Here is a 25497-nt window from a genome sequence, read left to right on the forward strand (position 1 = left end):
GCCGGTAAACCGTATCGAGCGCGAGTCATAAATGTCATTACTTATTTCAATGTTTATTGATCATTGATCTGTGTTCCTTGGTCGGTGAGTGTGGCTTTATTAAAACAAACGGTGGCAGTCTGTCAATGTTCTGTGATCAAATATTGACCGACACAAAGGCAGCGCGTGTTACCGCGAGCCACCGGAGCGAGCTCTTTGGTCGCGGGTGCACGCGGCTGGACAGTCCGAAGACATGCGCCACGGCGGGACGGAGGAGATTATTTATGATTAGCCATGCACAAAGGAGATGATTATCATTGCCCGGCAGCGTACAACCATCTGTGTCCCTGTGATACACACACACACACACACACACACACACACACACACACACACACACACACACGAAGAAATGCACACAAAGACCCAGGCCAGAGAGGCATAAAGATATAGCATGTATTAATTTAATGTGGTTGGTAATGGTCACTTTATATGTCCTGGATGTATTATGTGTTTAATGACGTCAGAATTTCAGATATAATTTATACAAGTGCCAAATTTATTAGGGGGTTCTTGAACATAACCTGTTTTATTGAGTTGTACTTTATACATTAAACCCAGCCACAGGCCTTCGTACCTAGCTTATATACAAAACATAGGACATTGTGTTGGCAAACAAGAAAAATATACACCTCTTTATTTGCATGGTCAGCTTATGACAAAGAGTTTTAAATTGCATAGTTAATTCCAGATTATTGCTAAAAGATTGTTGTTTCTTTGACATAATAAAGGGTAAGGAAAGGACTAACGTTAGTAAAGTTTACTCCAGAATCTAGACTCAGTCTAACTGTCTAAAGGACTCTGGTTCAACACTGTCTATAGGACTCTAGTCTAACTCTGACTCTGGTCTAACACTGTGTCTATAGGACTCTGGTCTAACTCGGTCTCTATGGGACTCTGGTCTAACTCTGTGTCTATAGGACTCTGGTCTAACTCGGTCTCTATAGGACTCTGGTCTAACTCTGTCTCTTTAGGACTCTGGTCTAACTCTGTCTCTATGGGACTCTGGTCCTTCTCTGTCTCTATAGGACTCTGGTCTAACTCTCTCAATAGGACTCTGGTCTTACTCTGTCTCTATAGGACTCTGGTCTAACTCTGTCTCTATAGGACTCTGGTCTAAATCTGTCTATTTGGAACTCTGGTCTAACTTTGTCTCTGTAGGACTCTGGTCTAACTGTCTCTATAGGACTCTGGTCTAACTCTGTCTCTATAGGACTCTGGTCTGACTCTGGTCTAACTCTGTCTCTATAGGACGCTGGCCTAACTCTGTCTCTGTAGGACTCTGGTCTAACTGTCTGTACAGGACTCTGGTCTAACTCTCTCTCTATAGGACTCTGGTCTAAATCAGTCTATTTGGGACTCTGGTCTAACTTTGTCTCTGTAGGACTCTGGTCTACTTCTGTCTCTATAGGACTCTGGTCTAACTCTGTCTCTATAGGACGGTGGCCTAACTGTCTCTGTAGGACTCTGGTCTAACTATGTCTCTATAGGACTCTAGTCTAACTCTGTCTCTATAGAACTCTGGTCTAACTGGATTAACTATATTTAACATAGCACTCTGATCTAAGTGGATTAACCTTATCTCTAGGACTCCGGTCTAACTGGACTAACTATCTTTATAGGTCTAAATTGTCTAACTCCCCCCCTACCCCTCCTCTCCATATGGTTCTCATGACTCGTGAAAGATGGCATTCAGTGTAGTCATGCATCTCTCATGGGGGGCGTGGCTTCTCTCGCGGGGGGCGTGGCCGTCGAACCCCATCAGTCCGTCGAGGGGGTGGGTAGGTGCGTACAACGGGGGGCCGTAGTGTTGCAGACCGAAGGGGAAGTCCCCTGCCGCCACTTCCTGTTTGAAGGAGGAGAAGTTCCCGTTGACGCTGAGGGGCGGGCTGAGGGGGGCGCCGTCGAAGGCGGGGCTGGAGCAGTCTGTGAGGAGGGGGCCGTCGTACACGTAGCTCAGGGGCTTGGCCCCGTGGGAGAAGTCCAGGTGACCATAGGGGGGGCTGGGCAGACCCGGGGTCAGACCGGGACCCTGGAAGGAGTAGGACCCCCCCCCCTGGAGGTGAGGGTCACAGCTCTGCTCTGGGAGGAAGGTCCTGGGGTTGAGCTGGAGACACCCGGCCACCAAGTTGGTGGTAGGCTGAGACAACCCTGCAGACAGACCGGTGGTCAGACAGCCAGGTTAGTCAAACAGACAGTTTAGCTCAGTCGCGGAAAAAATGGAATTAAAGGAAAAAATATATATATTGATGAAGCAATGTTGAACAGACTGCTATTACAGAGCCACCCATAGAAGAAGGCTTACCAGAAGACACAGATATATGAAGTAACACCACAATAATATCTTTCTATTATTATTTTTGCATTAATTTAGCAATTTGCACATGACATGTTATATGAGTTAATGTGTTGGTAGCTCAACTTTACAGAGGGCCTGGATAGAGGACAGCAGCTCAGGTCAGTCTCTATGTATTATAATCTGTATTATTATATTAACTATACTTTCCGCATGCGCGTTGTGCGCGCTCAACCTCTAGTTGTAATCAAACCCATAGCTATAATGTGTAAACCCCAGTCGATAATGAAACAAATTTCTGAGCGCATAATATAATAACATTTTGCCTATAATGTTACAACGTATAACATTTTGGTTCACCTTTTACGTAATGAAGCAAGCATAATAATTTTCTCCTTACGTTATGAAGCAAGCATAATAATTTTCTACTCATAAGCTGTTTTCACACATGTCCTCCACATTTTTGTCGCATTTGTTCGCAGGAGATTCGTCCCTGAGGGGGATTCACACTTGATGCTTTATATGCGGACATCAATGTCATTTAGACATCAGTAGAATCAACAGGGGTTTAAGGGGGTGGGCTTGCAAGGGGCGGGATATGACTTAGGGTCTAAATTCGCAAAAGGCGGGATAATTGTGGCCGCTGTCACTATAGTTTGTTTTGGTTTGACCACAGACAAAATGGAGGCAGAATGGACAGAACTCATCGCGATGATCTTAAATGTTGCTAAAATAATGCACCATATACTTCATTGCATCCACAAAATCTGAAGCATCAATCGATGAATGATTGGAGGATGAGTTAGAGACAAATAGAAGAAACAACGTAGATGCGTCAGGAACGACTGCATTACCGGAGAAAGAGAGTGAAGAAATATATTTTGTTGACATATTTTATGCTTCATTTCACATATAACAAACACTGGGACAAATGTAGTTGATTTCTGTGTTTAACTGAGAAAACAGGGAGTGGAAGGATGGGACCCTAATCCCTATAAATGTTCAGCTAACTCAATAATAATAATTTAAAAAAAACATTTTCTATATACGCGTGCAGCAGTGAACTAATGTGTTGTAATTTATTGTATGATGTGTACTTGTATGATAAGACCTATCTTTTAGCATTCACCGCGAATGACTCAAAAGTAGTGCCAACATTTAAATATTTTTCAACCATTCAGCGAACAAAAGGCAACAGGCTGATTATCATTTAGGGGGCCACTCAATGACATGCAGAAGCGTCATCAAAACGCCCACTCAAGTGGTGTGAGAAATACTGACTTTCTACTCCTCATTCACATATAAGGTCATTTACATTTCCTATGGAGAAAATACTACCTCAGGGGTAGTATTATTCAGGAGATTTTCAGGGTACAAATGTCAGAATATGTTGTTCACACCTACAGCCCATCAGGAGAATATCAGGACATACGCATGTGTCTGAAAGCGGCTAGTGTGTGAGCATTTTATTATATTATAAAATGAGTCAAAAGGTCCAGCTGCAGGCTTGGGCGTTTCCTTCATGACACAAGAACGCCCATTAGGCGTTCCTGGTTGCGTGTCATCGACCAATCACAAACTGTTTTGAAAGGCATACTGGGTTTCGCAAGGCACACTGCGAAGCATAGTCTCAAGGCATACTATGCTCTTCGTAGCCAGAGAGTCTGTTGGAGACCCTCTCTGTAGCCCATCCAATATTTTTTTCTATTATCTATCTATCTATCTCTAACAAAATCCTTTCCGGAATCACTTCTCCGGTTTGACTTTGCACCTTATTTATTTTTACATTGTTTACTTTGCACATTAAAGACCAATAAAACACAAAGCTTTGGAAGTTTATTAACAACACTATTAACATGGTTTGTAGTCAACATATAAGATCGATCGGTCAGCGAATTGCATTGCGGATCCGACATCCCAACGGATGTTGACCGCGATTGTCTCCCGCTGGAGCCCCGCTGCCAGCTGCGGTGCTGCCTCAGCAGTGGGCAGCGGGGCTCCCACGGGAGACAATCTGTTTATCCTCCGTGTCGCATTTCATGTACATCAGGGAGTCAAAGCCAAAGTTCCTTTCCCCCAATTCCTTCTCCACCATGGCTGAGATAACCCCTACTACGAGTATGAGACTATGAGATCTTTGAACGCTCGAGGGGTGTCCATAGTTAACGAGTCGGATTAAGGAGTTGGAGTAGTATACTTTGACATTTTACAGTGCAGCAAGAAAGGCGACGAAGAAGAAGAAGGGGGCAGTCTGCGTAAACGAGAACCCCTACCACACGAGAACGCCCCTTTGTGTCTGCAGTGGGATGATATTGCAATTTATGGGAGTAATTGTTCAATGAAAAAGTGTAGTATACTATGCATGCAGATCAATTATTCATTCGCTTTTACTGTTATTCAGGGATGAAAGTGCGTTGACATTTAAAAAATGGATGGCAACTACTATTGGTTAGTTGCTGAAAAAAGTTGCTGAAAATTGTGTTCATTTACAGAAGCACCTTAGTGAAATAAACTAAGTGTAACAACAGCTAAGGCAGCAACCTATGGAAGAGGATTAGGGCCACACATAAGAAAAAAAGAAAATTGAGTTTTGAGAATATTTTATCATATATATTTTCTTTATATGATTAAATAAGCAACCTACCAGGAATTAATGATCAAGGAGGTGATTAATCACAAAAATAAATACAGTTTTGCAAAAAGTGTAGTCTATAGACATAATGTCTCAGCTGGGAGTGTGTGTCGACGGCGGGGCTGTTATCTTGATCTTCCTGTTGTCTTGCAATGTCTGCGTCCACACGCGTGTGTGTGCGGTGTGTGTCTGTACATGCATGTGTGTGCGTGCATGTGTGCATGTGCGTGAGATGTGTGTTTATGCGGTGTGTATGTGTGCGTGCGGTGTGTGCGTGCGTGCTGTGTGTGTGAGCTGCGGGCTGCTTGGCACATGCGCACTTGACCAAGTGTGGAGGAGTAACTTGTCCGATAGGCCTGCTATTATATAGTATTAGGATAGTAAGATGTGTTGTTGTTGTTTCACCTTTACAGAGGGCCTGGTCTGTCTCTATCTATATTATTTTATTAATGTGTTGTTGTTTCACCTTTACAGAGGGCCTGGTCTGTCTCTATCTATATTATTTTATTAATGTGTTGTTGTTTCACCTTTACAGAGGGCCTGGTCTGTCTCTATCTATATTATTTTATTAATGTGTTGTTGGTTCACCTTTACAGAGGGCCTGGACGAAGGAGAGCAGGTCGGGGGCCTTGCCCGAGTGCAGGACCTCGCTCAGGGCCCAGATGTAGTTCTTGGCCAGGCGCAGGGTCTCGATCTTGGACAACTTCTGTGTCTTGGAGTAGCACGGCACCACGCGCCGCAGCCCCTCCAGAGCGTCATTCAGCCCATGCATCCGGTTCCGCTCCCGGGCGTTGGCCTTCATCCGGCGCATCTTGAACCTTTGAATAGACACCACCTCAGTGTTAAACCAGTGCTTACTTTAAACATGTTATTATTAACAACCTCTGTGTTAAACCAGAGCTTACTTTAAACATGTTATTACTAACCACCTCAGTGTATAACAAGAGCTTAGCGTAAACATGTTATTATTAACCACCTCAATGTTAAACCATATCCTACTTTAAAGGTCCTATGGCATGCTACTTTATGAATGCTTTTATATAGCTGTTAGTGGGCCCCTAATAAAGTACTTGAAGACGTTCAAGAAATTCAGCCTTGGTACAGAATTACAGCCACTACGAGCCAGTCTCAGAATGAGCTTTCCACAAACGTGCCGTTTTTCAGAGGCGGGTCAAGGTGGAGGGTGGGGGTGGGGGTGTGGCCCTGAGCAGCTTGCGGCCACGGTACCATGCGCTCGTGTTTACAGTGGATGTATCGCAATGGCGAGGCGCACACAGCTTTTGTAAATAGCTGTAAATATGCTTACAAATTTAAATATTACATGTAAATAATCTGTCTGTATTCTATTTTTTTATAAAGCACGCGTGCATTTTAGAACACGCACGCGCGCTTTAGTAAATCGCACGCGTGCTAAAGTAAGTCGCGCGCATGTTTTTTCCTGAGGTGCACCAAGTCAACAAATTAATAACAATGCCATCAATATAACTTAAGGACACCAGTATCTCCAAACGTCACAAACATAACCTAAAATTAAAATGGATTAAACTCGACAGGCAGGACATGTTTGCTTAGGGGGTAGGGGGCGTGTTAAGCCCACACGCGCTTCAGTTAAGCGTACAATTTACTAAAAGTGTGCTTTATAAAAAAAATTACTCCCATGTCACCTTTCGGGCTCCGTAGATCCACCTTATTCTAGATCATATTTAAAAGGGGTGATATCATGCTTTTTCGACATTTCTCTTTGCTTTGTACTGTTTTATGATGTATGCATGTTCAACGTCTGCTGAGTTAGAAAAATCTAAATCCTAGCCAGGGGGAGTATTCGTGCCCACCCTCAATAAGTGTGTGAAACAACAAGTTTGCGGTCAAACTTTACTTCTGTAATAGTGTCAGACAATGCATTGAGCGGTGCTGAAGTGCAGAATTCACGCCTCCAGGCTGTTAGCCACAGCCACACACAAAGCTGTTTACAGCAGTTGCTGGTGGTGTTCGGTTAGCCCCTAATGTCTAGAAGATGTTCCCGGTGCGAACGCAGATTCCCAAAGAAGAGGACGTGAAGAATGAGTGGTTACAATTCACTTTGACCACATTCTCCGCAGTACAGCCCCAGCCTTGCTTTGTGTTCGCCTCAAATAACTGAGAACCGGGCACCGTATGATGCAGTGACTTCGCCACGGTCAGTCCTATTGACAGGCAGTTCCAACTTTGTTGGCCCAACCAGTAGGATCCAACCTGTAAGTATGCTTTATTAGTTCTGGATTTCTTCAAACAACAGCTACTAACGAGTGTTATTTGAGTCTGTTGTAGCTGAGCGGTACACCCAGTGCGAAAGATAGCAAATGTGTTTCACGTTTTGGTTAGTCAGCTGTAGGTCTCGGCTAACTTTCTAGCTCCCGTCATTGTGCTGTCATGTTTTGGTTCATCAGCTGTAGTATTATACCTTGGCTAACTTGTTCCCCAAAGTTATTTTGTCGATTTGGATTCATACTTATTTAAGCTGTAATGTTACCGTAATGTTATAAGGCCTTGTACATCGTCACGGCACATATTCAATACTAGAGAATTACTAAACAATGTACAAATAACATATTTATACACCACAATGACTTTGCTTGAAATGGATCATTGACTTTTGACATTCTATAATTGTAGGTTGTACTTGGCGATCATAAGCCTACAATGAAAGGGAGGACTGCAAGCTACGACTGCAGGACTTCAAGGTTGTGTTCCTGAAGTCCAGGAAGGGGAAAGGCACAACAAAGCCAATCAAAACACACCGTACATACAGTAAGTTGTAAAAAACAAAAAGGTTTTATTTTTGAATAGCAGAAGAAAAACATAGTCATTTCTATAATTATTGCCCCATGTACTATATGTTCATGGAATAAAGAAAAAAGCTAAAACACCCAGGACCCAACAAATGTTGAGGAGGACCCATCACCATTTGTTGAAGACGATCCCCATCCCTGCACAATACACGACAGGATGACCTCCCTGACATTCTGTCCCAAGTAGCACCAGCTGACAGCTGGTGCTACTTGGGACGCTGGGAAGCTGCGATAGGATAGGTTCCAACACCTGTAAGGAGCGGATTTATTACCAATACTGTTGAAAACAGTGTTTACTGTGTATATCCAGGGATGCTTCTGTGAAGTGTTTGGGTCATATGGCATAATGAAACATTACTGTTTCAATTCTATTTAAGACAGTTGTATCTCATTATATGTAATAAAAACATACATATTCTTCTGTCCAGGGCCGGCGCTAGGCATAGGCGAACGAGGCGATCGCCTAGGGTGGCAAATGTGTTGGGGGCGCCCTCAGGTGGCGGCCTTAATTAATTTATGAAATCTAATTAAACAAGCGAAATTAAACATGTTTATTAAACAAGTTTCCAAATGGAATGGAGAAGGGGGGGAACGGGGGATCAACAGTTATTGAAACCCTCACCGAAGCTCGCAAGGCAATGAGGCAACTCCCCCCCCCCCCACTCGGAGGACTTGCCTAGGGCGGAATTTCACGTAGTGCCGGCCCTGCTTCTGTCCTATGCCTCAAAGGTTCATAGTCCGCTCTAAGTATGTTGTTTATGTTCTGCAGTCTATATGGATTCAAGCACTAAGGATTTAGGCCTGGTTGTTGCACCATGCATGTAGGGTGGACTGGAAGTTGCTTCATTCGTCTTACAACCTAATAAAAACAATAAGTCCTGAACAACAAATAGTGTTTAATAATAAAGAAAATAACTTGTGATGCAACATCATTGCATGGGGCATATTATTGATCTAGGACACAAAATGTTTTTTTCAAATTCAATGGTGTTGAAATAGTTCATATAAAACAGCGGAAGGATAATGTACAGCGAATGTAGATAAAGATACAAGATACAACAAAAATAATTGTAATGTACTAACGATACATCTGAAATATAAGATAGCCCCAACAAAACTACGTACCACTGAAACGTCTTATTCCGCTCCTGGTTGCGACAGTGTTTTGGCTCAGACTGTTTGGACTGACTTGATTCTGTATCAGACTCGATTCTGTATCAGACTTGATTTGATATCAGACTCGGGGTCTAACAGGTTCGGCTGCATCAAAGCTTGACTTGACTGACACTCGCAATGTTTACAACTTCTTGGTGGTGTAAATTTGCCGACACGCGCAAAGCGTTCGATTCAAGATGGCGGCAAGCACAGTCGCAGCAGCTCGGAGCTCTCCCCCTAGTAGTTTTTTGTGTTTTCCGTGTTTTTTGTAATGTTTACTTTCTGCGCTGTGAGCCTTTCCCTTAAACTGGGAACGAACATAACTTACAACCGACTGCACATCTTGAATATTCAGAACACAAACTACATTCCACCCCCTGCTATACCGGAGGAGCTGCTCCGTACATCAGTGCCTGCCTGGATAATGAGCCGAAGCAGCAAGTGGAGCAGCTGGAGACGCGAGAGGAAGAAAAAGCAGGGGAAGCGGGACGGCAACCAAGCTAGGCTAAGGAGCTCACCGGATCGACCAGCTTTGCCCAGCCTGTTTATAGCGAATGCTCAGTCCATTGTCAACACTATCGACAAACTCAGACTGAGGTTTCTCACTCAAACTGGATAAGTGGCTGTGCTTTCTTCTTCACCGAGACCTGGCTGAATCCAATCATCCCTGAGGCTGCTATTGAGCTAGCAGGGCAGAATGTTCACCAAGCGGACCGAACAGCTGACTCCGGGGCCATGCTCTTTTGGAAAAAGTTTCAAGATCGCTTGTAGCTCACTTTATTTGGTAATGGTTCGCTATGATATCTATGAAGCAAAAGGAGAGGAATTGTATTATGCACGCGTGGATATACACTTAGTAGGGCATCTGATGGATGCGTTACCTGGAGCGTTCTGGTCCCCTGGGCTATGTGTTGTGACTTTAATAATGGGCAGGTGTGGCCTCCGTAATGTGCTCTGTTGGCTACACATGGTGCTGAACTCCCGCCTCCTGGATACCCGTATGTGTACTCTGTGCTGATCCCATGCGGCTATGTGTTGGCATTGCAGCTTGGTTTTTTGGCTTGGTGAAGACCTCTTGTGGCTAGGTGCGGGAATTACACTTGTTTATTTTGGCCTTGAGCGTCTTGGTTTCCCAAACACCTGGGCCGCTCGTATCTCTAGAATTGACACATGATGAGAGGCTTCCTGCATGAGCCGGACGCCTCCCTAGGCTCAGGATCCCTCCCTAGGATGAGGGTTAGAAGTCTCTCTAATCGCCAAGGACATATGTGGCCTGTTGGTATGAATGTGTGAATTATGTCATACCGGTAAGGATAAAGGCGGCGGTGTGTGCTTATATATGTGTAACTCATGGTGCACGACCACTGACATTGGTGAGACATTTTGCTCCCCGGACATGGAGTTTGTTAGAGTTAAATGTAGACCGTTTTATCTGCCAAGGGAGTTTACAGTGGTGTTCCTCACTGCTGTTTGTTTCTCTTTGCAAGGGCAAAACCAACCGTTCGCACCATCATGGTCTGGCCAGATGGAGACATGGACAGGCTACATAACTGCTTTGAGTATACTGCTTGGGACATTTTTAAACAGGCTGCCAATCACAACAACCACACAGAACTTAACACCTACACCTCATCAGTATTGGACTAGATCACCTTGTGTCACCACACAGAGGACAATACTGACACTCCCCAACCATAAGCCATGGATGAATGGCGCTGTAACTGGTTTGCTTAAGGCTCGGGATGCAGCTTTCCACTCAAGTGATGCAGAGGCCTACAGAACAGCAAAGTCCATTCTGAGGAAGAGCATCAGGTAAGCAAAGCACCGCTACATGAAGCGTATTGAGAAGCATTTCACCAGCTCAGACTCTCGACGTGTGTGGCAGGGCATCAGGACCGTCACCGGCTACAACAGCAACAGCTCCACACACGCACAAAGTTCATCCCTCCCTGACGACCTAAACTGCTTTTTTTGCCAGGTTTGACTGTTCTGACAACATTGACCTCACGCGGGCACAGCAGGGACCCTCACCACCAGTGCTGACTCTGAGCCCCCACAACGTGAGACGGACCCTGCAGCAGATTGACCCCAACCAAGCCACCGGACCTGACGGAGTGCCAGGGCGGGTTCTGAAGCACTCCGCAGGGGAGCTGACTGCGGTGCTCACTGACCTGTTTAACACCTCCCTGCTGCAGGCCTCCGTCCCCACATGCCTCAAGACAGCCACAATCATTCCTGTCCCAAAACAATCAGCCATCAGGACCCTCACTGAATATCGGCCTATTTATAGACTATAGCTCCGCCTTCAACAACATCCCCCCCCTCCCGTTACTTGCCACTAAGCTGGACCACTTGGGCTTCAACACACACCTGAGCAGCTTGGTCCTGGACTTTCTCACCGGCCGGCAGCATGGGGAGACAGGTCTCCTCAAGCATCACCCTGAACATCGGTGCACCACAGGGTTGTGTGTTGAGCCCCTTCCTCTTCTCTCTCTACACCCTCGACTGCGAACCCACCCATGAGGCGAACACCATATTAAAGTTTGCAGACGATACCATCATGGTAGGCAGGATCACGAGTAACAACAAGGCTGCCTACAGGACAGAGGTAGAGAACCTGCTGGAGCCGAGAAAACAACCTGATCCTCAACACAGCAAAAACCAAGGAGATGATCCTGGACTTCAGGGGGAGACTGAAGTCCTTCGTCCATCACCCCATCACCATCGGCAGCGAGACAGTGGAGGTTGTGCAGAACATCAGGTACTTCGGGGTCAACATCAGCCATGACCTCACTTGGACCGTCATCACGGCGACGGCCAAGAAAGGACTTCAAAGGCTTCACTTCCTGAGGTGCTTGAAGAGGGCACATCTTCCACAACAGCTGCTGGTGAGCTTCTACAGGTCAGCCATCAAGTCAGTTATCACATACTGCATCACAGTATGGTACTCTGGCTGTACCAAAGAGAACAGGAAAGCACCAAACAGAAAGAGCATGTTACCCTATTTTAGTAGTACCCCCAAATGCAATTATTAACCCCAAAAAACACAATATCACCCCTTTAACCTTTTAAAATGAACTGCCTTTTTATAGTAGTACAATTTTATTTTTTATAATTCTTCCCAAACGTCCCTAACTAACCCCTCCATCATACTTTATGCTAGAATAATAATTACAACATTAAATACTACCTTAGCAACCAAATATTTATGGAATGAATCAAAACGGATATTCTATTTACACTTTTACGTTTGTTTTTTTTTCTCTTAATCTTTTGCACTCCCAAATACACACACATGGGATTTCTGTACATAACATAAAGTATCAAAATTTATAAATTGTCACTACTCCCACAATATTTACCACAAAGAAATATTGTACATCGTTGAGCTCCTTGCAACATACATAATGCACACATAATGAAATCAAAAAATCTGTTTGAACTAAACAGCGGTTTTAAACTATTCTCCTACTCATTCCTCCCAAACGTCCAGACTCAATTCCCTCTTCACGCTTGAACAAAAATTCCAACATTGATGATCTCTGACCTTTGACCCTGGGGTTGCTATAGAAACTAGCCAGAAAAATCTAGAAACCAACCTAGAACACCCTAGCAACCACCCAGCACATCCTAGCAACCAACAAGAAAAGTTGTTAACATCGATATCACTCTAGCAACTGTCCAGAACAGTTAGCAGAACTTAGCACCATGTTAAACACCCCAGCAAACATCCAAAACACCCAAGAAGCAACATATAAAGCAACCATCATAAAACGACATTACTATTTCACTTCACTCTTCGGTGCAATTCTAATATACTGATATTCACAACTTTAGCTACAAACCACAATTTCCTCTGAAATTCTACTAATTACGTGAGATCTACTAGACAGCAACCTGCCTAACTTCTTCTACGGTATTCTTACTTTATTATCTCTTCAAACTTTGGTCCCTTTGGTGCCCACAATGTAATGATTAACCTTGGCTTTAAACAAGAAATATGATAATGGATATCTTGCGAGTCGACTGCTAACACACATCCTTACAACTTCCGTTCCTTGCTCTAGCATAACGTAGGCTCCCATTAGATCTGAAGACATTGTTTAACGTCTTTACTGATCAACTTTGTATTAGATCTAGGTTTGGCAATAATATGTGGCATTGAACTGGATTGCAATTCCTATTTAACCATCCAGTGGCTTATGATGAGCAGGGGATGATTACAATTGCCTTGAGTGGCCACTGGTTTTGCGCACATCGATGCACAGTTTGCCAAGTTTCCTTCGGCCATATACCAAGGTTTTATGAGCAATTTGAGGCTGCAAACGAACTGAAAATGACTGTGTATGTACATGTACAATGTATATGGCCAATGTTTCCTTCTGCCATTTACCAGCCTATTTTAGGCTGCAGATGACCTCAAAATGTCGATCTATGCAAACTGGTATCACGCATTTTCATATCATCTCTCAATGCATACGGCCTATTTTCAAAAATAAAATGTAAACTGCATACTGTTCTACTACACAATTGTTAGATCACATCAGTGTAAAATTAGCTCTGAGCTCCCCATGCAATATATGTTTTTTAAAAGAAGTTCAGCAAAGTTCATTAGTTGTGAATCATAATTTTAATATTTACAATAATGGAAACAAAGACACTATTAAAGCACTGCATTTCAAAGTGAATTCAAACTGTATACAATGGCTAATGTCATGGCTGTCTCGCAGGTCAGCTCCCCTTTAGCATGGCCCCACATAGCTCACTTTGCTCCTTGATGGCCACATTATTGGCAACATTTGAGGAGACAAATCAAATATGAGCTGCAAATGATGGCCTTTGCTAAATACAGTTTGCTAATGATGGGAGATGGCCAGAGACGTTGCCTGCAGAATGACCTGGTCCTTCGTGGCTAACAAGGACACTTAGAGCTTTTCCATTAGAGCTTTCCATTTGGCCTCAAAGTCCTTGGAGTAGAGAGAAGCGTACAAACACCAGCATTTTCAAGTCTTGCTCAACAAAGTGTTGTTGTAGTTGGTGTCGTTTACAGCCCTTAGCCACTAGAGCACATGTTGCCAGCATGGTCGGTTTGTGCATGGCGATAAATGAAAAGGTGGGGGTGATACCCAAATGGTAGGGTTGTCTTCGTACAGAGTGGACGATTGGGCGTGTCTTGGGAATGGTTTTATGCTGCTAACAGAAAATTAGTGGTATAAAAGTGGTACTGTTTCGTCCAGATACATTTCTCAGTTCATACTGAGTTATATATTGTCATATTCAAAGATGGAACGCTCCTTTAACAACTCGTCAATTTCTTACCTTTAACCTGTGTTCATACATTGAACAAAACATCACATTTTCATCTTCATACTTCATACAGATCTTTAAAAGAAATGTCCATTACTTTACAGAGAAAAAACATTGCCTGACATAGGACCTCATAAATAGTTAAAGGAACATATAATTACAAAAGGAGGAGCCACTCGCAAATGTTTGCTTTTACTTCCTTATGCACCACGTCTGACTTGCTTAGCATCCTATAGGTCAGTCGGTCTGTTCTGTTCTATCTCTTTTGGTACAGCTCCTGAAAAAATATGGAGGGACTTTATACCGTATAGCTTGCATAGACTTGTGACAACAGATGATATTTATTCACATAAATAACATAACTATGTATATGTTGTTCATTGCTCAGTATGCAAAGGAGAGTTAAAGGCCCTACAACTATAACAGTTGTAGCTAAATTCTCCACCAGTTTGATGTTCAGAGATGGGTTAGTTGTCCCCTTGCAGAAGAGCCTTGACATCTGAGAGTGACAGCACCGTGTCCCTCTCACTCTTCACGTTGCTTCGCCGCCCTTCCTTTGACTCTTCCATGTTCTAAGCTCCTTCGGCAGCATGCTTTAGTGTCGCTCAGGTCTCTCCGGTATGCAGGTCAAGCTTCTGTTGTACCGGCTACTCACTTTATGTCTATTTCAAGCAGTTTCATTACTTCATGGAGTTTCACTAATTTATTTTGTAGATGGGGCGAGTAATCCTGAATGAAAACATATGTTTGTCTTGGGGAAAACGTGTCCATGGCTGCATGCCTGCCATAGCATTTCGTCTTTTCCCCTGCATCCAGGAATCTCACTATTGTTGCTCTAGGAGGGGCTATTAAATCCTTAGGCTTAGACACCAGTGGAGGATGGACCTTTTCAATATTAATCTCCATGTCTGGTGGAGTACCTGCTGAAGCAGCTCTTTTCAGGATTTTGAAAATTCATCTGTTGTTCCGTTTCAGTCGGTTTTGGAGGTCATCACGTCTGTATCATGGTGCAGCCAATATCCTTTTATCATTTTTATATAATTTTCCACCAGCTGGTCTTTTATACCAGAAGCCACTGGTTCCAGTTGTTTGAGGGACATCTCAGTGTGATCGTGTCCATCTTGGTTGTCTTTACAGAGTTTTCCTCAATTCTTCAAGTATGTTTTGGTCTTGCTGATCTTTGTTGCGAGTGATTAGGATAGTTGGGCTTGGCGGTCCCTATTTATCTGCCTTTTGTTTGCTGGGGTTCTTTTATCAAGTATTTGAAGGTCTCATTTTGTCTGGGTACTGTCGGGGTTTAACATCATTAGCTTTAGTTGTCCCCTTTTCTTTTGTCCAACGGAGCTCTCTTTATGCTGTAATTCCTTTCATGATGTAAATGGAAGTTCCTTTTTGAACAGATTCTCGATATCTCTTTTACGTGTTGAGATTTTTACGTTGTTGATTTATAAAATGTTTGCGTATTTTCACTTTTTGTCATTGACCTCCATTGACGTTACCCCCGCTCAGGCCTAACTAGCTTCAAACAAAGCACAAACTTAAATATTTCACACAGACACAATGTAAAGCTTAAATGGTTGCAATTCATGTTATTTCAGCAATGTTTGAATGATTCTGGGATTGGAATTATACATTTGGGTGTTTATGTGTGATGATCACCATTTATTTTAGTCTCCTTATGGTTGACACAACATTCATTTCTTTAACACAATTTTTGAACTCGACAAAAACGTATGTACTTGAAGGGACAGATATATATTTCCATTAGTTGGTCTACTTCTACTGAACATGCCCATGTCCAGGTTTTTGAGAACAAGGTCATGGTTTGAGGATAGGTTCTTCATACAAGGCATGGCAGTCTGCACAGAATGAGGTAGGTAGGCTTCTAAAAGCCATATTTTTCACGTCATTGTATCTATACACATGATAAGGAATATGTAAGCTGAGAATCCAGATTCCAGCAGTGTGAGCCACATCATTCTGCGACCTTAACTCATTTTATTAGTTCCCAATAGCGGCCCGTTACATTCGATTAGGTTGCATGTCAATGGTGTCATAGCCCCTTTACCCACTAACTTTTGGGGAAACACTCCAAAACAGGAATCCAGTTGAGACCTGATTTATTGATATATTCGATTGATACTACGATGTGCTATACAATGACAAGTGACTAATGCATTAGATTGCATTTGATATGTATTTTTATCTTTCCGAGAAGACAGAACGTTAGCTGAGATGGTTTCCACTAATGTAAACATAATGAAAGTCAGTGTACTGGTATCATATACAGTGTATGTCAAGTTGGTTTAACCTGTATTATATACAGTCTATGTTAAGTCAGTTTGACCTATATTCAGTCTATGTTAAGTCAGTTTAACCAGTATTATATACAGTCTATGTTAAGTCAGTTTGAGTTGTCTCATACACAGTCTATGTTAAGTCTGTTTAACCTGTATTATATACAGTCTATGTAAGGTCAGTTTAACCTGTATTATATACAATCCATCTTAATCCCAATGTCCGGACTCACAGACTTTGATGTGCATTCTCGCAAAATTATTAAGGCTTTAGGGCTGTCCCAATGTCGAATTCTGAAGGGCGTGAGGGTTTGAGTCCACACTTACCGAGCCCTTTCCGTGAGTCTGCATCAGTGTAGACTTCACCTAAGGGAATTACCCACAGTTCAAAGCATTGTGACGTTTACCGCTGAGACCATTAGTGGGGCTGCTTAAGTCTATTTTTGAGCCGAATCGTTCACTTCATGGTACAAGCACCAAATTTGGTACAAATGATGTCCAGGACATACCTTCTAATAAAAGTACGTTGCCCAGCTGAAAATCCAAGAGGGCCGCCAGTTTTCAAGATGGCCGCCTCGTCAAACGCCAAAAAAAGGTTTTCGAGGTAGAACTTGAATTAACAGAAGAATGTTAATGATCCAAGCATCAAAATGAATGTATTATGACTGGAATAACTCGATGGTGTCAATTGAATTCCAATATGGCCACCCATTTTCAAGATAATGGCTATTAAATGACTAAAAAGTAGCGTTTTCGCGTTTTTTCTTCAGTTTTCTGCAATGATCTTAAGTGAAAATCAGCAGAATTCTGAGGGATGTGTTTTTTGTGTGAATCATTTGTGAAAATGTGTCCAAACTTTTGACTGTCACTCACCACACACACACACACACACACACACACACACACACACACACACACACACACACACACATACAGCAACACAAGCGTTCTTTACTGAAATAAAAGTACTAATTTAGCAATATAAATGATAATTCATTAAAATTCTGTGGTCAACATTTATTGGTTAGTAATTTTTTATAAGAGTGATGTCAAAGCACAACCAGGGCACACTGGTGACATCACTGCTGTGAGACTCAGCATGGGGTTCAGTGTCAGCTTGTAGTGTACTAACTGTAGTTGTAGTTTACTAACTGTTGTAGTGGTGTACTCACTGTAGTTGTAGTATACTTTAGTGTCCCAAATGCTATCTAATAAGCCCCTGTATAGACTCAACTAGAAGTTTAGTTAGTTGTAGTATTGTAGTTAGATAGCCGCACCTGAATTGACAGGATGTGCCAGCGCGGGATAGCCGAGCCAAGGGTAACGGGGCTTTAGTTACCTGGATGGTGTACAGATCGCACGGGATTTATGGCACTGGATGAAAGATCGGGCTAGGTGTAGGGCACCAGATACTTGAACCTAGTTGCATCCCATATTCCAATGTGCTATGATATTTTGTATGTTTGGGTGGTAAAAGGATAATCCCTCGACCTTCAACTGTATAAGATGTCTGCCGATAATCCATTGAGTTGTGCTACTAAAACTGACTGGAGCAAGTGTTGCCTCTGTCAGACAGATACAAAAGCAGCGTTGAAGTCTCCCCCTACCCGTTATGAGTGTAGTTCTGACGGCTATTCCATGATAGCCAAAAACATACCTCTATTTCAGGCAATCAACCTGTTGCCCATCAGGTTAGACACATCCAGATTGGATGATGGAGGTGGCATTGAGGATACATTGAGGCGAAACGGTGCAATGTATCACCAAAATTGTCGCAAAATGTTTAGCAACTACAAACTCAAGCGTGCCACTAAAAGAGCAGCTGAAACTCAAAATGATCCTGGTGAAGGACATCAAAAAATTCGAAGGGCTAGCACTGAAGTACAGCAGTGTTTCTTATGCGAAAAGATGGAACCAACATCAGAGATGCGACAAGCCATGACCATGCAGCTGAATGAGAGGCTCAATGAATGTGCTCGTAACCTTAATGACGGAAAGCTTCTGGCATTATTGAGTGGCGGAGATGTGGTGGCCCTAGAACTTAAATACCACTGGTCTTGCTTAACGGACCTGTATCACAGAGAGAGGGCACACATTAAAGCGGAAAAACAAGAAAAAATCCAGTCGTCTCAAGAAAAGGAAGCCTTTCATTTGATGTTCTCTGAACTTCTGACCTATGTCATTGAGGCAAAAAAAACAAACAGTGATGGGCCTTCTGTGTTCCGACTTGCTGAATTGGTTAGTCTTTACAGGGAGAGACTGAAGCAGTTTGGGACAGACCTACCTGATGTGAATGCGACCCGACTGAAAGAAAGGCTTTTGGCAGAGATACCTGGACTTGTAGCCTACAAGAAAGGGCGAGATATACTTCTGGCATTTGAAAAAGATGTTGGTCCAGTCTTGTCAGAAGCGTCATCCGATGCTGATGCCATTATTCTCGCCAAAGCTGCCCAGATATTGCGCAGGCACATGGTGAATCACAAGTCTAAGTTTGAGGGCAATCTCTATGAGAGTTCAGTGCACGATTCCTTTCCTCCAGCTCTACTTCAGTTTGTCTGTATGATTGAACATGGGGCAGATATAAAATCTCAGCTGAAATTTGGAGCGACTACAAATGATCTGGCAATGGCTCAGCTCCTTCAATACAACTGCTTTGCCAAGTGCAAAGAAGGTGCTGCCACACAAAGGCATTCCAGAGACAGGGAAACCCCATTTCCGGTCTATATAGGGATGTCTATTTATGCTAAGACCAGAAAGAGACACCTTGTGGAAATGCTGCATGACCATGGTCTTAGTATTCCATATAATCGAGTACTTGACATATCAGCTCAGTTGGGAGATGCAGTTGTAAACAGATACATTGAAGAAGGTCTGGTTTGTCCCCCCAAACTAAGAAAAGGCCTCTTCTGCACAAGTGCAATGGATAACATCGATCACAATCCTTCATCTACAACTGCGACTTCATCATTTCATGGAACCAGCATCTCCATCTTCCAACATACATCATCAGAAAATCAAGGCGAAGTTCGAGAACCAATTCTTATTAAGAACAGCAGTGTAAAGAAAGTCCCGGAACTTCCTGATTCCTATACAAATGTCCACCCTGCTTTCTTCACAAAAAAGAAGCCATCTCCTCCAAAGGGCAATGTCACATATGCATCTCTGCCAACTCTCCTCCTGACAAATGAATATGAATGGCTGCAGAAGGTTAGCCTAACACAAGATGTAGATGATGAGGTTAACATCACTTGGTCAGCTCACCATGCAGAGAAGAAGCGAGGTCTTGCATTTGATGTGAGCATTACCTCACTCTTCCCCCTTCTTCGCGATGAGGCCCATTCTATTGCCACAGTGAGGCATACCATGAACAAAGTCAGGGATGCTATTGCACACCTCAACCCTGGTTAGGTCCCTGTGATAACTGCAGACCAGCCTATTTATTCTATTGCCAAACAAGTCCAGTGGCACTGGCCTGACCTGTATGGTGAGGACAAATTTGTTGTAATGTTTGGCGGTCTCCACATAGAGATGGCTGCATTCAGATCACTTGGGACCCTGCTTCAGAGTAGTGGGTGGACAGGTGCTCTTGTGGAGGCTGGGGTGGCCTCTTCAGGAACAGCTGACTCCTTTCTTTCTGCCTCAAGTGTCACAAGAACACGCCACATGCACCAAGTTACAGCATGCTGTCTGTACATGCTCCGAAAGGAAGCATATGAGTACCATTGTGCAGAACAGAATGATGGAGCGCTGAATTTCAATGACTGGTGTGAGAAGTGCAGGAAGGAGAGTCCTCAGTTTCAATTCTGGGAGCTTGTGTTGTCAATGGAATTGGTGATTTTCTCGCTGGTCAGGTCTTTCAGAGAGGCTAACTTCAACTTGTATTGTCAAGCACTGTCTGCTCTAATCCCCTTCTTCTTTGCAAACAACAATGTGAACTATGCTCGATGGCTCCCCATTCACCTCAGAGACATGGTTTCTTTGGAGCAAACTCACCCTCAGATTTTCAATGAATTTCAGCTGGGAAAGTTTGTGGTCCACAAGACTCACAGGGAGTTCTCAGGCATAGCCATTGACCAAGCTCACGAGCAGGCTAATGCAGTTGTTAAAGGTGATGGTGGTGCCATTGGAGTTACTGAGGATCCATCTGCACTGAGGCGGTGGATGGTGTCTGGACCAGAAGTTAGCCAGTTAGTCAACCAGTATGAGTTGGCATCTGAGGTCAATGAAGCAACTGAAGATATCAGGCATCATGAGCAGACTCGTCAGTCTCAGAAGTCCTTCACTGACAAGGTCCAGAGGTTGTTTGCTGTGATGAAGGATCTGGGTAATCCTTTTCAGGAAGAGTCCAAAGATCTGCTCACATTGGACACAAAAAACATTGCACATTCCAGTGCTGCTGAGCTTGTAAGAACTCACTTTGAGAAAGGTCAAGTTGCCTTCAGAGATTTTTTCAATGGTCTGGGTGATGAGACTTCCTTCTATAGGCCGATTAAAAAGAACAAAGTTGACTTCTTTCGCCAAGAAGCAGCTTCAGCTTGCAGTGACATGAAGAAGCAGGTACTCAAAGATGACTGTCGCCTGTTCTCACAGCTCTTTATATCCTGCCAATCACGAGAGTGTGACCTGCTTGAGTTCTTTAAGCATGAGAATCAGTCATTCCCTGCAGCACTGAGCGACACAGGGAAACTCTACTACGGCCAGAAGTCTCAGCTTGCAAACATTTTGGAAGCTACCATTTCTCCTCCTGACAAACAACCAGAATGTGGTGCTATTATCATTGATGGTTCCTCTCTTGTGTATTCATTGTCTCCAAAGACATCAAAGACCTTTGAGGAATATGCTGTCCAAGATGTAGTTCCAAAGATCCAGGCATACTCATCAAAGTATGAGCGAACAGACATAATTTTTGATGTCTACTGGACTTCAAGCCTGAAGGTTGAAACAAGGTCAAACAGAGGTAAGGGAGGTCGACGTAGAGGGACCGACAAAACCAAACTACCGCCCAACTGGAAAAGCTTCTTGCGAGACAATGAAAACAAGACTGAACTCTTTGGGTTCCTAGCAGAGAAGATAGTGACCTTGTGTCCTGACAATGTCGTAGTTGTGACCAAAGGAGAGAAGGCTCTTTCAAACAAACCCATCAGCCTTGAAGGTTTAAGGTTTGGTTCCTTGCAACCACGAAGAAGCTGACTCCAGAATCTTCACACATGCTCTTCATGCAGCCAAGCAACAGATAAAGTCTGTGTTGATTAAGGCATGCGACACAGATATTCTTGTGGTTGCAGTCAATGTTTTTGCGACTCTTCAGGATGCAGGCTTGGAAAAGATCTGGATAGAATTTGGCCAGGGTCAGTCCATTAGGTGGTTGCCAATTCATGATATGGTGGTGAATCTTGGCCCAGAGAAATCCAGTGGCATGCTGTTCTTCCATGCCTTCACTGGCTGCGATGTTGTGTCAGCTTTCCGTGGTAAAAGCAAGAAAAGTGCATGGCAAGCATGGGAGGTTTGCCCTGAAGTTAGTCCTGTCTTCAAAAAGCTCAGCCAATACCCACCTATCATAGAAGATGCAGACCTCAACATCCTTGAGAAGTTTTTCATCACCATGTATGACAAGCAAAGTACTACATGCAAGGTTGATGAGGCAAGACTGGACTTGTTTGCTCGGAAGCAAAGGTCTTATGATGCCATTCCACCAACAAGCGCATCCCTCGTTCAGCATGTGAAACGGTCTGCTTTCCAAGCTGCCTGCATATGGGGCCAAGCAACAGTGTGCAAAATGCAAACTGAAAGTCCTGCCAACTGGGGCTGGCAAAAAGATGGTCAGATCTGGCAAGTTCTCTGGACAACCCTTCCACCCATTGCTCAGACTTGTGAGCAGTTGACAAAATGTGGCTGCAAGACTGAATGCCAAAGACGATGCAAATGCTATCGCTTCAGCCTGAAGTGCACACAGTTGTGTGCCTGTGCATGTGAGGGCTAAGAAAATAGAACAACCAAGTTTAAGTTGAATGTTTGAGTTGGATATTTGTATTATTATTTTTTAAGTTATGTTGATTCAAGTTCTGGATCGTAAAACATGCAGCCTATGCTTTGACACCTTTTCTGTGTTTTTATACCGTTATCTAAAAATTAAAAAAAAAAAATAGCCTATGCAAAAAAAAAAAAAAAAAATGGGGGAGACAAAGACAGCCTCTACGTGGCCTCCCCTACAAGTAGCTTACAGGTCCAAAAGCTTTAAGTGAAACTAATGTCTTTGTTTGTGAGTGTTTTTTTCATTTAATTCGCATTGTATCATCATAATATTCAATAATTTTGATTTTCTAAATGCAGAGTTGTATTTCTCATGTGCAAAAACACATATTTCAATGTATAAACCATCAGAATAGGACTATTCAATCAAAATATAGTTCAAACGCTGTTTCAAACCACTTCGAATGGCGGCCATCTTGAAAAATGGTGGCCACTTTGTTTGTTCAAGTGGGCAACGTACTTTTATGAGATAGTAGGTCCAAAAGCACTTGTGTACCAAATTTGGCGCTTGTACCACAAAGTGAACGATTTTTCATTAATGTGCTCCACTACATAGGGAAATCCGGAAATTAGGAAGGTAAATAACAAGACAACGCTACTGTCAATGCGCGACCAGATGGGACTTTCTGCCTTTTTTTAGTGAGCCGGATCATTTGGATTAGCTCACCAACAAGAGCTCTTTTGGCTCCCAAACGGCTCTTCATATTACTAATTATACCTTTTATAATTCAGCCAAATGAAGCCCGTTCTGACTTATGATTAGTATGTGTAGGCCAATAATCACCTCATTCAATACATACTTTATACTGAAGCATTCAAAATTAAAAATTATATTTTCTTATATCAATAAATTGCTGTAGCTGACTGCTTTCATTGCATTTACAAAAAAAAGAAAGAAGAGAATTCCCAAACCGGCAAGTGTCAGCAGCATCTTTGTCATTAAATGTTGCCAAGGTAACATGTGCTCTTCTGAAGTGCTGTCCTAATCCCATATATGCCTATCTGAGCCCATGTGGCCTCACACACTCGGTCACTTAGCACCTGAGATCAATAAAGTCTGTGAGTCCTTAGTCCTTAGTCCTCAGGGCTCACTTTGGGATTTGGCCATACAGTCTATGTTAACCTGTATTATATATTTAGTGGGAAATTTTATTTTATATATTTTAAGTGGGAAAGCGCCATTAGAGGGGGACTGAGTGCTCATTAAGGGAGGACTGACTGAATCCTCGACAGGTTCCCACCGAGGCCAGCCTGTGATTCATTCTATTTTCCCCAAGCATCAAAATGTAGAATATCCAATATCTTTCTCATAAAAAAAATGATAAAAATAAACCTTAATTCCAGCTACGATCACACGTAGAATCTATTCCTATGGGGAACTCTGTAATGTATACGGTTACTATACATATATTGTATATACATATATACATTTACAAAACATAATAAATCTAATATAAGATAAATAAAGCACATCTTAGAATATAAACCACCTAAGATAATTACATTTATCTTTTAATTAATTATATTAAATGAATTATATAAAACACCTCATTCTGAACCATATCTTTATCTTTACTCAAGATAAAGATGTATCTATATCTTTATCTTTACTTTATCTTTACTCAAAGTGCGCGTGCACTTTATACCAAGTATCCCCTCCTGGCCTCTGGAGAACTCGGACCTCCGATTCAGATAAAGAACTGAAAGCAGAACAAGAGTCAACAGTCTCTGCCCTCCGCCGCTGGAGACAGCTCTGTTATCTTATGAGGTCAGTAAAACATCTGTTAAACCTGCCCCTTCTTTTTAAATAACATTAAGCCATCCCTTATCTCATTTTAAACCTAGTTTAAATCTCTTAAGCAGAGATTATTTTACTTATATACACCGCCACCACCTGAGAACAGAACCAAACTTGGAAGGCTCTGAAACTAACTAATGTATAACTTCATAAAAAATGAATGATCACTATTATTTTCTTCAAATCAAACCCAATAGTTGATCTCTAGATGATGAATGAATGATGGATAATCAATGATGATAATGAAACACCTCTGCATGCGGGCTTTCGTCATTTTCTTCTCCTTCGGCCCTCGCCTTTTGGGTTTGTTGTCTCCATCTTCCTCCCCTTCATCCTCCTCCTCTTCTCCCTCCTCGTCGTCTCCCTCCTCGAGCCGTTGATGGTCCTCCTCCTCCTCTTCCCCCTCCTCTTCCTCACGTGGCTCCCGCACGCCGCCCTCCTCTAGCACGCGCTCCTCCGTACAACACTTGGTCATTTTAAACTATTAAATTAAAACATAGAAATGGTTTGGAGTTACTACGAATAACTTTCTGTACAAGACTTTAACATCATTGTTAAATGACCAATACTAAAGTGTTAGAATAAGGACCTCTATTGAAGTTACTGCTCTGCGCGCAGGGCCTCTCCAAGGGCCCCTCCTGTGTCTGACCCCGAGGCCCTCGGTAGATGGCCCCCAGACGGCACACGGGGCCCACATGTGGTCGGAGCCCGCTCATCATGAACCACATGAGGAACTACAACCGGCCGCAACATCTAGAATCATTCAAGTGAAACCGAACCGAAAAAACCAAGAGTGAGGGCCCCCATCGAGGGGCTCGGGGACACTCAGAGCACAGAGGGCCTGAGGGGCCCAGGGACACTCAGAGCACAGAGGGCCTTGCTATAAGATAACCTGGCTTAAACTGAACAGAGCTGCTGAACACGGTTCCTGAAAAATGCTAAACATAGATTTATTTACATATACTGATTACATACTCTGATGACATGCACTGAATGGAGTCAGCCAGGGTTGCATAGTCTAGACAGTAGCTGCTGGTAGCTAGTCTCAAGCAGGCTTCCAAATGACCATCAGTCATGGTGGAACGGTATTTTGACAAAATAATCTTTATGTGGGA

At 43.1% G+C, this 25497-nt stretch overlaps 1 protein-coding gene across 1 annotated transcript; it reads right to left on the reverse strand.

Annotated features, from left to right (window-relative positions):
* Positions 1-1708: 1708 nt before the first annotated feature.
* Positions 1709-25079, reverse strand: neurod1 (neuronal differentiation 1; the record flags this gene model as incomplete). The annotated part of the gene is made up of 4 exons (XM_079733774.1): positions 1709-2190; positions 5556-5785; positions 24634-24863; positions 25032-25079. The coding sequence occupies 4 exons, from the start codon at positions 25077-25079 to the stop codon at positions 1709-1711; spliced, it is 990 nt and encodes a 329-aa protein (XP_079589900.1).
* Positions 25080-25497: the final 418 nt, after the last annotated feature.

Source organism: Pollachius pollachius, assembly GCF_949987615.1.
Source record: "Pollachius pollachius genome assembly, chromosome: 3".
NCBI lineage: Eukaryota > Metazoa > Chordata > Actinopteri > Gadiformes > Gadidae > Pollachius > Pollachius pollachius.